Below are 16646 nucleotides of genomic sequence, written 5' to 3'. Positions count from 1 at the left end.
TACAAACTGGACATTTAGTTACTAAAAGAAATGCTCCTGTGAAGGGTATATTAGCTTCGGTGCAGCCGTTTTTTTCTTATTTAACTATGGCATAGAAATATAAGTTGTCATGTAAGAAATTAAAAGAACTTTTTGCATGAAAGATGTTACTCATACGACATGGTGGCATTTCTTTTAAGGAAGCATTCACTTGTTTTTACACTTACAAAATTTTAAATTTTATTGATTGGAAATACATTTAAGGATGTCTAAGGTGCTACACCTAAATAAAAAACAAAATGTTTATATTAAAATTTTTAATATTGTTTGGTCAATCAATATTATTAAAATACGTAGGTATGTTACTCATACGGCCTGTAGTTCCTATAAACGCTAAACTTCAAAGCTTTAAAGAAAATATAAATATTTTAAGGAGTAAAAATGTAATGCAACTTAGAGTTCGAATGAGAATTATTTTAAAATTTATTTAGGCTTAGAATCACAAATCCGTATTTTAATTGCTTTTCAAATATGTGAACTTAACATATGCACACGCTTTGTCGCTAATTATCTGCTCATACCTATGTATGATCCTTAAGTATTAGCCGTTAATTTTTACATACTTTATTATCAAATACATTTCTTAAAAGAAATTGAATTGGACTTTAATGTATTCCAAAATCGTTTTAGTCTATACGTACTAGTTTTAAATTTTTAACATACAAATATGCTTAGCTAATTCTATATTAGTCATTGCTGCATTAGTATTAAATAATAATACTGAGTAAGCAATTGTTAATCTTACATGAAAAGTGATTGACACGAATATGAGATACACGCTTACAATAAATCACAGCAAACATACACATGTATACATACAAGAACATGCATTCCTGAGCAAATGTATAAAAGGTTAATTAGTCCTACAATATAACATTTAATATTTCACTTAATTGCGCATGCACTTATGAGCGGATGTAAATATGTATGTGGCAATTGCACGCGCCAAAAATTCATTCGCTCCAGCCTACGAACATACAAAGCGGTGCATATGGTGTGCTTATCTGTGCCATGCAACTATTTAACTAAAATGTTGTCAGTGCAAGCTCAAAAGGTCAACACGCTTGCAAACCACTACAGTCGTAAAGTCGTAATATATTTTCACGAATGTTTGTAATAATTATTTCTATATTTCCAATTCTTCTCTTCTAGGATCATTTGCTAAAACTGAAAATATTTGACATTATGATACTCTCAATGTCTATAGCACGTCACACAAGTACTTTTTAATTATCAAATAATCACTAGTATATGTACATATAAAGCAGTTATTGTGTCAGCCTGCGTTATTAATTGATTGAATATATTTTGTGGCATACATTTACTGATAACCACTGTTGCCAAATTAATACAGATTCCCATAAAATGTTGTTGATTTATATTTTTGGATAAAAAAATATACATTAAGTCCAAAAATTTAAGCAGCGGTAATTAGTATTTTTAATTGACGCAATCAATTTGTGCCTAAAAGCTGTCACGCACACACAAACATACAAGAATTATTCTAACAAATAAACGGCAATATGGAGTTTTTGCTTAAGTCATCGCGTCTCATTGTGACGTTGCGCACATTCACGCGTCGCCGAGTTGCAGTGCCCATACCAAGGTAAGGCTAACTGGATCAATTATTTCTGAGTCATCCTTTGTGTTATTCATGCTCATATAGTATAAATAAGTATAGAAAAATATATGAAATTCTGAATGGATGTTAACAAAAACAAATATTGTTGATGAAAGTGAAATTTCTCGTAGAATTTAAATACTAGAGAATATGCAATATATATTTTTTTCTGTCTCTTATGCCACCATACTTGGCACCGGGTATTTTTTAAGAAAAAAGTACCATTTCTACTACATTTAAATGATGATACATTCTGTATATGACTACAAATTGTGACAATAAAAATAAATAGGATTTGTGAATTCTTTTATTCATTCAATATTTTATAGATACATACACAGCTATAAAATTACACTCCGATTTGAGCATAGAATTGCTGTTTTTGGTACAAAAACAATTTTATAAAATATATTTCTTAATTCAGTGATATGCATAATTGGCATTCACACCTCTTCTATGTATTCATATGCCTCCCTCCTATTTATGTTTATGTGATGCTGGACTGCTATCCGAAAAATGGAATGTCGTAATTTAAATATTTCAAATTTTTGTCCATAATTTACTTTGGCTGGACTTTGAAACCGCACACTCAGTACGTCGTGTGCTTCTCCAAACAACTAGGAATCCCATATAGCTTTCATCCAACCGAACGCTGCAGTGTTTTTTTGATGAAATGATGCCTAATGACAAAATCATCTTTCTAATATAGTGTAAGGGGCTACATTGGGCCTTTTTTAACAATTTTTTTCTCATATTAAAAATTAAATATTTTATTAAATTTTTTTTTGTTACAAACATACACTATTAACAAAGAAATTATGAAATTTTTGGAAAAAAATATTTTAAAGTCGGCCATTGCGACGCCATTTCCGGTCATCCCTCTGAAAAAAATGAGCCCACTTGGCAGGAGAACTCCTTACAGGATCATATAACGTAAAAAACTGAAAATTGGATTTTTGTTAGCTATTAAAAAAAAAAGAAAATTTAGGGACTTTTTTTCAAATAGTTGTAATCGAAAAGAATCCTTCATCCAAGTCTTTAAGAATTGTATCTCAAAATTCTGTGTAAAATTTCATGAAGATCGGATGAGTAGTTATCGAAAAATCTTGCCAATCGACTTCAAAAACACAGTTACGAGAAAAACACGTTTAAAGACGGCGCACTTAGCCTAGCTAACCTCGAGCGCACAAGTTCTCAAGGCTGTATCTCCGAAACTATTACTCGAACCGACTTGTAAATTTAGGACAATATTCCTGTTTGTAGAATTTAATAAGACAATAAAAATTCGATTCGACATTTTGAAACCCGTAAGCCCTTGTAACCCCTTAACGAGCTTTGCGGGCAGTGTAGTAACGATTTCGTCATACTCTTCTTCAGCTTTTCCATTCTCCAAAATTTCCTCGGGTATACTATTCAAATAATCCAGCAAGAAATACCAATCAAGGTCACACCTTCGCCAAAAAGGCTCAAAAATTTACTTAGAGGATGGCGTTTCAAGGATCTCATATGAAGTTTCTCTTCCTTAAATAAGTAAATGTTTCTTATTAAAGCCAACAGACAATATAAGATGAGTCTGATCGCTCATCAAAAAGTCTACCCTTGTGATCGAGAATAATATAAAGCGTCGTTATTTTGAACAACTCGCCGTTATTTAGCCATTAATGTAAATAAAAGTGCTGAATTTGATTTTCCCAAATATGCCAGTTCCTAAATGTCAAAGTTATTCACTACTCACATATAGTGTGGTTAAAAGACAATAATGGTATTTGTTACCAAATAATATTGCTAGAAATTAAAATAAAAAAAGCCATGATCACAAAAACTGTTATACATATAGAAAAAAAACAAATGTAGAAACATCCGCACTTACAAATACATAAGTATATGTACATTCAAATAATAATTTAAATGCAACATTGTTTATGAAAATGTTCTACCTTCGACCTCCACTACGTACGATCACCCAAGACCACAACAAATATTGAATAGAAGTCGAAAATGTTTTAATGCTGATAATATTCGGCTGATAAGAATGGTTTAGCATTTTTTGAACAACAACTCTTTTTCGCTAAATTAAAGTATTCACGCAAGTTACATACAAATGTACACACAAATATTCATTTGTATGCTTACAGATATATACAAATATATATTTACAAGAACGACGCCAAAGCTCAATCAACTAAAAATTGAATTTATCCCGAGCATTTCATTAGACTGCGCCAAGCTTCATACATATATGCACATCCGACATACATATGTATATATGTAAATGCCATGCAGATTACTATGACTTGAGTGGCTTTGTTTGAATTCGCGAGTAAAATTTTGGCGCGCCGCATCTTATAAATATTTAAGATATACATATCTATGTATATATGTGTAATATATTGTTGTTGTTGCTGTTATTACCTATAGACAAAATGAAAATAAACAATACTGTAAATATTTATAGCGAAAGAGCCAATGCGGCGACGACGTACACCATCAGAACAGAAACAAAAACATTTTCGGAAACAACAACAACCAATTGACTGCAATAACTCTGAGTGGGTGCAAATTCGAAGAATACAATTAAACAAATATATTTACATATTATATATACCAGATGTACATACGTATCTATATATTTGCATATATATAAGTATTTAGGTTTATAACCGTATCGGACATTGTGAAAAGTGAGCCACGCGCTCAGCGAGCGCATGCCGGCGGACGGAGCGCAGACAGTGGTGGGTGACTTGCCTATACGTGTAGTCGGGCTGGATCATAGGGGTCGTCTGCGAGGTGTGGTGAAGTCATATATGCATGTAGTTGAGTTCAAAGTTATCGCCCACATGGATCATATTATGTATGTGTGTCAATGTGTAAAAAATATGTGTACAGTGGTGAGAAAAATAATAGAAACAATATTATTTTCCGTAAACAATAGTTATCGGAGTAGATTATTATTTAATTTTTTTTTTAACTCTAAAGTCCATAATTTACTGCCTTTAACTTTGAAGCTTAAACATTCCCTAATTTTTTAATGGCATTTTATTCATGATTACGATTAAATATTTGTTTGCAGAATTTTTAATTAATTTTCTTTATTTAGAACTAATCATATAAGGTTTCCAAAATCGATTACAAAATTTTACTGCTCATAATTGAAAATATAAATATTCTGACCTTCATTAGATAAATAAGAGAAATTGGATTCAATTTTTATTTAAACACCTTTTAAATATATGGCACACTAATCGAAATTTTTAGAAAATTTACTTCAGATAAAGAATAGTTGCAAAATATTTAAATTAAAAATAAAATAGAAAAAAAATATATAAAAATACAAAAGTAAGTAAGTGTTCCTTCGAATATTAAATATATATAACCGAGAAAATGTAAACTTTGTAGAGAAGTAACTCTCAAAATTTGCGGGAAGAATTTAATTCAGTTGCGCATGAGGAGGTCGAAAAGATAAATTATTGGTCTTTTGGAAAGCGAATGCTTATAAAATGTAATTTGTTAATTTTTTTGAACATAATATTATTTTCGAAATATTTTTATATAACCAAAAGCGACGTTTTATAGAAAAGCTGACTGTCGTATGCCGTTCTTATTGGTTACTTAAGTGGTTATATATAGTTAGAAGGTCGTAAAAAAGCAAATTTTCCAGATTTTTTCTCAGAAAACTTTTAAACTTATTGATCAAATAAAATTTTTTTGTGAAAATGGCAGTTAAAAAAATCGAATTTTGACCAAAATTTCGGCCCTAAATTGTTTATAAAATATTTATAGTTGAGAAAAAAATCTTCGTTTAATTACTAAAAGTTCGTGATAAATTTGAGACTAATTGGTTTAGCCCTTTTTCGGGTAATGTTGCTGATCGACTTTGAAAACACCAAAACACGTTTAAAATTTGGATTGCACTTCTAAGCATTCTGAAACGCCTTTTCAAATTTGCGTGTAACTTCGAAAATATTCACTGGAACGATATGAAGTTTTCTATGTGTAATCTTAAATATATGAACATTAAGAATATAAAATAAAAATTTGATTTTTTGAAAATTCTAACTCTTTATAACCCCTTAATGATTTTACGATATAAATATTAGCATATAAATTTTATATAAAAGAAGTAGAGTGTGGTTTCAATCAGTCTGCTATCTTTTTGCCCAACAGTGTACTTACGAGTATGTGTGTACACATATGCATATGTAAATACATGCATAACTAAACGAGTTAGATGTGGTCCAGTACTCAGCGTCGCTGTCCGGCGGCTGACCCAGCGATTGCCCGGAGAATATGAAATACATATGTGCGTTTAAAAAAGATACTAACGTGCATACATACATATGTTTGTGTGTAGTATCATATATATATATATATATATATATATATATATACATATATATACGTATATGTAAATCCATTTATCTGTACAACCACTCACCCTAAGTTATGAAAACAATGCAAAGAATATGGAAATACAGCTACAAAAAAGGAGTACAAAAAGAACATGGAATGAAAACAAACAAAATTACAAAAAAATAAGAACAACGAAAAAAAAACAAAGCATTAAAAGAACATCAAAATGAAAATGAAAGAAAAAAGAAAACGAAACAGCAGCGCTCCATTCGTTCTGTCCAGCTTGACGCCGAAGTAAACTCGAAACAAGATGTCAACGGTGTTCTCATTGTTGTTTGGCACACGTGAGAATCAAAATCGAAGCGATTTCGAACCCAACAAAATAGCAGTTAAATACTTATTGAAATACCAGTTTCTAATAAGTCACATTTTGATTCGAGTCAGTTTCATCCAAGCGGCTTTCAAGAACGGTTTGATTAAATGTCTAAGAACATTCAAATAACACAAACAATTACCATACTACGAGTAAAGCATTGAATTTCGTATAAGAACTCTGTTCAGTTAAGCTGCAAAGCGCATGAGCAAAATATTGTTTTTAATAAATCGCGAAGTTTTTAAGTATAACGTAATAATTGTGCGGCTTATTGAAAGTGAAAGTGAATTTCGAGCAATTAAGGAACGTGTTTTCAGTCTATTTGTGAAAATGGAGGAAGCTATGCATATAAAACGCGCCAATAAAATGCCCTGCAAAAATGATCGCAAGTCATATTTGCAGAAAGTGATGTTGACTAGGTAATTTTGTGTTGAAAAATTAGGAAATTATTAAGTAAATAATTAAAATAAATTATATTAATTATTTCACGCTATTTGCACTCGAACACAATGCAGTAAACATTGGCCAAGCATAAGTGCCGTTTTATTTGATTACATTCTGATTCTTATTTTGATTTTGTTTTTATTGTTTGTAAACCTGCATTCAATTGTGGTTGGGATTTTCCCAACTCATAGACGCCACTTCGTTTAGCTGCCAAGTAGTTTGTTTGTATTCGAAATCAGGTTTGCAGACATTGTTCATTCATGCATTACTCATACGCCTAGCCTCTCCGCTTTTTTGGCATTAGACAAGTTGTAGCGTAAGCAGAAGAGAAAACAAATTGAAGCCGGCAATTTATTAATGCTTGTGGAATTACTGAGAAACTCTGCAGCTATAAAATATTATACAGACATATATACGCTAATAGAAAATATATACATATATTTTTGTTTGAAGGACTTTATTTTGCTCACCATTTTTTTTTTTGAAATATATAAAAACTATTAAAGACTATTGCACCACAAAATCTATATATTAGAAGCTTCAATGACAAATGCAATGGGCAAATATTTTCTTATATATTATTCCCTGAAGATGTTCTATTAAGTCTACGCCGATGTTTGTAAAAAACAAACGTCGCAGACTCTATAAAGTATTTATAAATGATCAGCCCGCGTGACGAGCTGAGGCTATCTAGCCATATCCTTCGGTTTGTCACACAGACGCGAGCTACTCTGAAGTTTTCCACACGTCATTTGCTCTCCAAAAGTTGCCAATTTTTCGGAACCTTCGATATCGCACAACTACACCACATAGCCGTCATACAATTTGAAAGATTAAATTCAAGTCCTTGTATAGAAAACTCTTTTATTCGTCAAGATATCTTCACAAAATTTCGCACATATTATTATCCAAAGCATCGCTACAACAACTAAAGATTACAACTCACCTCTAAACTGACCGATCAAAATCAGAAAAACATACTTGCTATAAAAGTTCACCTGTGATAGGTATCCAGCCGAAGTTTCTTGTTTTTTATTCATTACTCTACTTAGTAGTATTATTATTATCTTTACAAAAATACAACCAGTTATTTAGTATGTACGTAATACCCATTTGTTATCAGATTTAAAAATGAAATTCTTATCCATCTGTAATAAAATGTAGTATATTATATATGCAACTTAAATAATGTTAAATTTGATTGAGATATAATTTGATATTCATATTTGAACTCACTTGAAAAACATATATACAATTTGGAAATTAGTTAGATTACGTACAAAAAATTAAAACTGTAGTAGTTTAAATCAAGGACCGTAAGTAATGACTATTGTTGCGACTTTTAAGTGAATCAACAATCACTTTAAATTGACATAAAAAGGGATTAACGTCATGTTAAATATCTTTGGACGATATATGCATTTGTTTTTAATCTTGAATCTCATGATTAATTTTATAAAATATCATACTTTCGAAAATACAAATAAAAAACAAAAAACAATTTTTTTTTTCAAAATAAAACATACTACTATGAGCAAAAAATAATACGACTTTATTTATAATTTTAAAATTCTTAATTTATTCATCAAAATCTATGTCGTCTCCCTCAAAGTAATTGCCCGTTATCCCAATTCACTTGTGCCAACGTTTTTTCGACTCCTCGCAACAGTTGCTAAGGTCAATTTCCGGAACAGCCTTCAATGTCTTCAATTTATTCAAAACGGTTCCCCCGGAGCAGTCATAGTATGTTCGATAGTAGGCGACGGCGCATTATCGTTGTGCAAAAACCGAGAGTTTTTCGCCCATAATTTCGATCTATTTTTACGAATAACTTCGCGTAAAGGAAGCATAATACTCAAATAGCATCCCTTGTTGACAGTTTAGCCGGTCGGAAGGACTTCGGAGTGCGCCACATCTCGATAATCGATGAAAAGTGTCAACATAACCTTGATTTTTGAACTGTTTTGACAAGGTTTTTTTTCAATTCGGCTTTGCTACGATATTCGGCCAATTGAGGGTCTGTCTCCGGTGGTAAGCATATATAGATCCACGACTCAGAGCCAGTAATAATGCGTTTCATGACATCTTGGTAGTCGGAAAGCATTGTTTCACATACGTTAACGCGACGCTCTTTTCAAAAAATTTAGTGATTTTGGAACCAATTGTGGTTTCACTTTCATCTTAAAGATGGTTTTCACTGATCCTTCCGATATTCTAACAATGCCAGTAAGATCTTTAAATGTTAATCGTCGATTCTCGGAGCACTAATTTGATCATCAGTTGATGTTGATGGCCGTCCTGGACGTGGTTCGTTTCAACACATTCTCGACCCTCTTTGAATAATTTGTAACAATCAAAAACATTTGCCCGCGGCAAACAATTATCACCGAAGGCCTTTTTCAACCTATAAAAAGAAAATTTCGACGAATGGGTTTTCGCGTGTATATTAAAAAGTCTTACTGTTTTTGCTCACAGTAGTATCTTTTAGATCAAAGATTTTTTATACAGTTTTGTTTCATGTCCTAACAAATCTAAACATAAATACTCTTCACTATGAAAAACTGTCATGTTTTTTTTTTGTTCAAAATTCGTAAAATATTGAAAGGCCAATGGTGTAATAATTTTAACTTTTTGATGCTAAACGCAAAATATGCAAACAGATTCTTACTTACATTTATTTTACATTTGACTTTTTTTTTTTTTTTTGAAGACTCCAATTAAATTAGTTATAGCAAATAATTCTCGTCACAGTTTCTAAGTTTGTGGGGGTATATCCGCTACTAAAAGTCGCGGGAAAATGTGATAAACTGCTACTTATTTTGTTGAATGTCTTATGTAAAAGTGCATTGATCAAGAAATTACTTATTAATAATTGCATTAAGTGAAAGTTAATAATAAAATTAAATAAAACCAAATCTTATCTTAAAAATTGCTTAACTAATCAACAGGGTTTTTTCGAATGCGTAACCTTATAAACTAAGAAAACATCAACTTTTAAAAGTACCTTTTTTATATGCAAAAGTACGTTTAACGATAATCCTTAAATAAAAAAGTATTTATATTGAAAGCTCAAGCGATACAACATGCACTTAATTTGTGTTTCTTTTTCTTTAAAATACTCGGTTATAACTGTAAACCCAGCATTTATATTTAGCATTCACCAGAAAACTTTCACTGTCATTTAAATTGGTCCTTCATTCTTAAAAGTATAACTTGATTTGTAATACTTATACTTTCTTTAGAAGAAAGGCGTTGCTTATCATGTGCGTAAGGCATAACCATAGTTTATTTATGGCAACTTTATATTTACGCAAGGCATTGTGAGTACAAACATATACATATACCATTGCACTTATTTATATATGATTTTTTGAATGAATTCAGTTTATGCATGTTTGATTGCGTTCACTACCAAGTCATAACCACAAGAACCATAGTATTACGAGTAATCGTTTCGATCAGAATCTATAGATGCATGTATTTACTCAGAAATCGTGTGAGCATAAAAATCTGAAAACAAAATTATAAATTGCTTTATAAAACTAATAATAATATTCTAACTATAAATTATTATTATTATTAATAATTTAGTTATTTATTTGAAAGAAAGTTAATTATATGTTTTCAAAGAACATTTTTGTTTTTTAAAGCCACATTTTTAGTCCTTTAATAACTCACTTTATCTCATTTTATATACAATATATACCTACATATCGTCACTTAAACAACGTATCATCAAAAAAAGCGAAATTGAGTTTTTTATTGCTGACGATTCACTAAATCATATTACATATACAAGTATGTATGTATATAACATAAAATTTTCAGCTTCCGCTGTTAGATATAACCAATATATAACCATTGTATAACCAAAACTCAATGTTTTTTTCAAAATGAGTGGTTTCTATGATATCGCCTGTAAGCTTATAAAAAGTGATGTTTTGCATTTTAGGGTACGATATACTTCTATACCTTGAAATTTATAATAAACACTTAATTTGTATGATTCAAACATTCACTATAGAAATATTAGTTTCCTATAAAATGAAGAAGAGCTGTAATTAATAAATTTATTTATTATTATAAAATTAGTATAAGAGTCTTATATTCTGTCTATGTTAGCATAAATAAATAAATTGTCAAAACATCTCACAACTAATGAAGTAACTACTTTTTAGTAAACAATTTTTATGCTACTATTGTTTCGGAAAATTCAGCTTGATGAATTAGTTGTTTCAGCTTTTGACACATAATTGTTTTAAATTTCCAAAATTTAAATGTTCACTTTTATTGGATCGTATGAATAAAGATTCTTATACCGCTTTTGTGATGTTTTCACACCGAAAAATAATAGTTCCCTTGTCGATAATCTTAGATTCATTCCGTATATTTTTATTTAAGTAGGTTCTGTTTCTCTCATCTTCTAATACTACGAGGTGTGTTCAAAAAGTATCGCGAATTTTGTGTTTTTTCAAAAATTATTTATTTATTCATGAATATCTATTTTGTCCCCTTCAAAGTAATCCCCATGAGATATTATACACTTGTGCCAACGGTTTTTCCAATCTTCGAAGCACTTCAAAAAATCATTTTTTTTTTCTTCTTCAACTCCTCCTTCATGCCGTCTTTATATCGTCAAGAGAAACGTAACGTCGTCCTTTCATGGGCCTCTTCAGTTTAGGGAACAAGAAAAAGTCACAGGGGGCCAGATCTGGGGAATACGGTGGCTGCGGCATCATTAGTGTGTTGTTTTTGGCCAAAAAGTCGCGCACAAGCAACGCTGTGTGAGCAGGGGCGTTATCGTGGTGCAAAAGCCAATTTTTATTCTTCCACAAATCCAGGCGTTTCTGGCGGATTGCTTCGCGCAAATTGCGCATAACTTGCCAATCGATATGTTTAGGTGCTCAGCAACTTCTTTAACGGTGATTCGACGATTGGCCAATACCATTTTCTCCACTTCATTAATTTTTTCGTCTGTTGTTGAAGTGCTCGGGCGTCCGGCACGCTCTTCGTCGTTCACATCTTCTCGGCCTTCTGAGAACATTTTGTACCACCGATAAACGTTGCTTCGGTCCAAGGTAGCTTCTCCATATGCCACAGTCAACATTCGGAATGCATCCGCGCACTTAATTTCGTTTTTCACACAAAATTTGATACAGGTTCTTTGATCCAATTTTTTGAATAGGTAAAAATCGAAGACGATCCAAAACACGTGCGAGCAAAGCAGGTGTCAACAATTAAATGAACATTCAAAATGGCCGAGCTTGTCGGCATAAGTGAGAGACATGAGTACCAACATAACGCCACAAAAAATTCGAAATTCGAATAAACGTAACCCGCGAAAATTCGAAATTCGCGATACCTTTTGAACACACCTCGTAGTCATGACTCCTATTAAGGTTTTAAAACCAATTAAAAATATTATCGAATATTCATATAAGTATTTTCAAATACTCTCAACCACCGAGCATTCAATATAAACGAAAGGTTATGCAATTTCCATCGTTAGAGGAGTGTAAACCATGCTTTTAGGTATAGAATAGAGCCTGTTGAAATGCCTTTTGCGCATTGAAACGTTTTTTGTAAACATCTTTATGTATTTGTCGTATTTGCAAATCCTTTTGAGAATCTTGTTGTTTTTGAGAAATAAAATAAGAAATATTTTCATAATCATTTTATAATTATAAAGACATAGCTTTACACGTTTATCGAAATAATGCACTTTTGATATTGGGCTAGTAGTAAAGTCTGAAGACAAGCCTTGAGTAAAATTTCTAAGGAAAAATACACAAATTTGACATCTATAGCGAAAGCTTTTCCAAAATGTTGTACGGAGTGCTATAAACAAAACACACACACCTGTGAAGTTACCATCACATTTAATATGTTCTTTCTCCAAACTAAGTAATAACCGATTTGTAATCACAGCGTACTATTTGTGAACCCAGTCAATTTATACTTTTTTTTTCTTACTTTTCTAGGATGGGCTCATTCAACTCAGCACCGAAAATCAACAATGTCGACTCGCAGGATGACAGCCTAGAGATACCGAAAGGTCTAAATACCACGGAACTGTTGAAACACGTCAAACATTTGAGGGGTATACATCAGCCACAATTGCTATCCCGTTACTTTATCAAGCCATCTTTAACTAGTGACGTAACTGATGGATTGCGCTCATTAAAGTTGAATACAGTAGCCAAAGGTGAGTTGATGTTGAAATCCTGCATTTAAGCAGAGTTGAGTAAAATGGAAATGCGCATTGATTAATTTATTTGAAAAAAAAAAAAAAAAAAAATATGAGTTTGAAAAATTAGTAGTGTCAAAATAAAAAAAAAAAATAAAATAAAAAATAAATAAAAAAAAAAATAAAATAAAATAAGAATAAATTTGGCATTAGTAGTAAAAACAGTTAAAATATAAATTTATGAGTTTGAAAAATTAGTAGTTCCACATTAGATTTTTGACTCTAAACTTTTGACTTCCATGTAACAAGAATCGATATATATTAAAGTTATTAACCAACATGGAAAATACCTAACGTCCAGATTTGGATCACTTAAATCTACATATTAGAAAGACATAAACTTGTCATTGAAATCAGTGCGTATCAATTTAATGTATCAGTCATTTAGAGCTTAGATACTTAGACATCAAGTTATTTATATATTTACATATGCATTGTAACTATAAAAAACAATTAGAAATCCTGCTTAAAATATGCCACATTTCATTTTACAAACATTCTCGATTACGAGACTGCCCAGCTGTTTTATGAATTCAGCGATGATAATGATCATTTGTTTTTCTACGCTTTCAGATTATAGCGTGGCCTCGACGTTACCCAATCATATACGCGTTTTGCAGTGGAATATTTTATCACAAAGTAAGTTCTAAACAGGATATTCAAATTGTCTTTGGCTGCCAGCCGCGTGTAAGATCATAAAGAATTCATGAGGCACAGATATTCACTCGCATGCATTTTTTAACATTTTTGAATTTTAAAATATTTATATTCTTATTTTTGCATTTTCGTTTTTTTGTTGTTTGTAGCGCTGGGACAGAACAATGACGGTTTCGTGCGCTGCCCAGAGGAGGCGCTGACTTGGGAGAATCGCAAATTTCTGATCGTACAAGAGATACTACAATACAATCCAGATATTATTTGTTTACAGGTAATGCTTTACTTTTTAATCTTTTGTTTTTTTTTTTTTGATTTATAATTTTTTTCTGAACACTTTCATAAACAAACGTCTTTTTTGTTATGCCACCTTACAGGAAGTGGATCACTTCAAATTTCTACAAACAATTTTGGGCACACAAAACTATGAAGGCATATTTTTCCCGAAACCCGATTCGCCATGTTTATACATTGAGGAGAATAACGGACCTGATGGTTGCGCCATATTCTTTAGACGCGACAAATTCGAATTGAAGAACTTCGACACGCGCATTTTGGAGGTGTGGCGCGTGCAAAGCAATCAAGTGGCGATTGTCGTCAATCTCGTCGTGAAAAGCACTGGTAAAGAGTTCTGCGTTTGTACAACTCACCTTAAGGCACGCCATGGTTCCTTGCTGTCAAAACTACGCAATGAGCAAGGTCGCGATCTATTGCATTTCGTGAAACAGTTCTGTGGTGAAAAGCCCGTTTTGATTTGCGGCGACTTCAATGCTGAACCCACAGAGCCTGTATATGCGACAGTCTTGAGCGGCAAGCAGCTGCAATTGGCCAGCGCTTATGCTGATATCAAAGCCGAACGCGATGAATGTAATAATGACAGCGCTGAGGAGCATAAGGCAAGCACAGATTCGAGTGATGATGCTCAGACGCAGTCGGCGGAAGAGGAAGAAGCTGACGCAGAGCATGTACAATTGTGCGATGATAAAGTGATCAAATCAATACAATGTGAACCGCCATATACCACATGGAAAATACGTGAAGATGGCGAAGAATGTCACACAATCGATTATGTGTTCTACACGCCTGAGCAGTTTAAGGTATGCAACTACTTCGTCCGAACTATCAAAAATATAAAATAATTATTTTAATTTTTTATGTTTTGTAGGTTCGCAATTGCTTGGAGTTTCCTCGAGACGATGAAGTTGGCAAAAATCGCACACCGAGCTTCCAGTATCCGTCGGATCACTTCTCATTGGTGTGCGACTTCGAATTATTAGATAAGCAATAAATATGTTTGAAAATCTTGTAATGTGGCTTTACAACAAACAAAAGGAAAGCATAGCATTAGGATTCTTCAGTTTTGCTGGAGCCGCACAACTTTCACTTCATTGGCATTCACGAAATCAATTAAATAATTGTGATATTAGTTGTTAGATATATATAGTACTTTAGACACACGTAGTTTCATTGACATACCAACTAACCGAGTAGAATGCAAACTGATAGATTTTTTGTAATATTGACAGCAATAAACCTTAATAAATAGATGTATAATATATGTAAATGGATATGTATGTGGAACAAATAAGCGATGTGTTTTCTTTGAGGAAAAGCTTAATGTTTTGCAAAACGAAGAAATATAAATAGTATACATATACGAATATGCACGTGAACGTAAGTTGTAATTATGTGTGGGCAGATGCGCACATTATGATAATAGGAACTGGTAAACCTAAACTGTGTAGCCATAAAATAATCGTTACCTTACAAATTGAAAGAAAATGCAAATTATCGGTACCTTATTCTAACTTCTCCATTTCAATATTAGTCAATATTTATTTATGGTACACAATTTCATTCTATTGCCCAAAACAGAATACCACGAGAGCGTGAACTGAAAAAATATAAGTTTCCAGAGACGCAGTTGTATACAAATGAATTAGAAACATGTATTGTAGTTTGATACGCGAAGATCATTTTATAATCCTATCTGAATACTGAGGTTTCAAGACCGGAGCATACTCTTGTAGAACCCCCAAAGGTGATCTAGTGACCGATGCAAGAGCATATTTAAATTATGATAACATTCTCAAGCAGCCTGCTAAAAAGTTAACGTACAACGCCAGGAGAAAGCTGAACCTGTTTGAACAAAATGAAGATGGAGCATTTGTTGACCATAATTTTAAGAAGAACTTAATTTATTCTTCAAAATATATGCCGAGCATGCATCAAAGTTCTTTGTAAAATATGGTGAGACGAAAGCCAATTGGAACTTAACGTTTTTTGCCAATCCTCAAAAAGTCATTAAAATCTGCGCCAACTATCCGTGAATAAGCCTTCCATCGCGTATAAGCGTTTTATGTTTAATTGTCTGAAAGAAAAGTTTCCGTCAACAAACGTTGGAGTTTATCAGAATAGACTTTAGACCTGGCAAATCAACAACCGACCAGATATTCACCATGCGAAAATTTTCGGTGTCCCGTGAAAGGAGAATCGGACAGTAATCTTCGTCGATTTCAACAGCTGATAATCGACAGCAAAACGAAAATATTCTTTATTTATGCCGCGATGTCTGAATTTTTTCGGCAAAACTACTTACCTTTGTCATGATATTCGGCCGATTGATCGTCTGTTTCCGGATCGTAAGCATAGATCCCAGACTCATCGCCAGTAATAATACGTTTCATGACATCCTGGTAGTCGGAAAGCATTATTTCACAGACTTTAACGCAACGCTGTTTTTCGAAAAAAATACTAATCGTCCTTTCACTTTTCTTAGACCCAAATGATCTTCAAAGTGGTTTTCACTGATCCTTCCAATATATTCCAACGATGGCAGTAAAATATCTGACTGGTAATCATCGATGCTCAAGCACCAATTCCTTTATTTTATTGACGTGTTGATCATCAGTTGATGC

The 16646-nt window shown here is 32.4% G+C and overlaps 1 protein-coding gene across 5 annotated transcripts in view; it reads left to right on the top strand.

Annotated features, from left to right (window-relative positions):
- The window catches only part of LOC126761599 (nocturnin), a 50613-nt gene extending 35297 nt beyond the window's left edge, over nucleotides 1-15316 (top strand). For 2 of the 5 annotated variants that reach the window (XM_050477919.1, XM_050477915.1), the window contains exons 2-6: nucleotides 12809-13032; nucleotides 13648-13713; nucleotides 13881-14002; nucleotides 14106-14825; nucleotides 14894-15316. In XM_050477919.1, coding sequence (XP_050333876.1) covers nucleotides 12809-13032; nucleotides 13648-13713; nucleotides 13881-14002; nucleotides 14106-14825; nucleotides 14894-15016 — 1255 coding nt within the window. In that variant the 3' untranslated portion in view covers nucleotides 15017-15316. Of the gene's footprint in view, nucleotides 1-1191; nucleotides 1646-6698; nucleotides 6803-10069; nucleotides 10148-12808; nucleotides 13033-13647; nucleotides 13714-13880; nucleotides 14003-14105; nucleotides 14826-14893 lie in introns of those variants that run through there. The other 3 variants (XM_050477917.1, XM_050477918.1, XM_050477916.1) reach the window with 3 other exon arrangements.
- Nucleotides 15317-16646: the final 1330 nt, after the last annotated feature.

This window comes from Bactrocera neohumeralis, chromosome 6, assembly GCF_024586455.1.
Source record: "Bactrocera neohumeralis isolate Rockhampton chromosome 6, APGP_CSIRO_Bneo_wtdbg2-racon-allhic-juicebox.fasta_v2, whole genome shotgun sequence".
Lineage (NCBI taxonomy): Eukaryota > Metazoa > Arthropoda > Insecta > Diptera > Tephritidae > Bactrocera > Bactrocera neohumeralis.
This window is presented reverse-complemented; position numbering and strand designations above follow the sequence as displayed.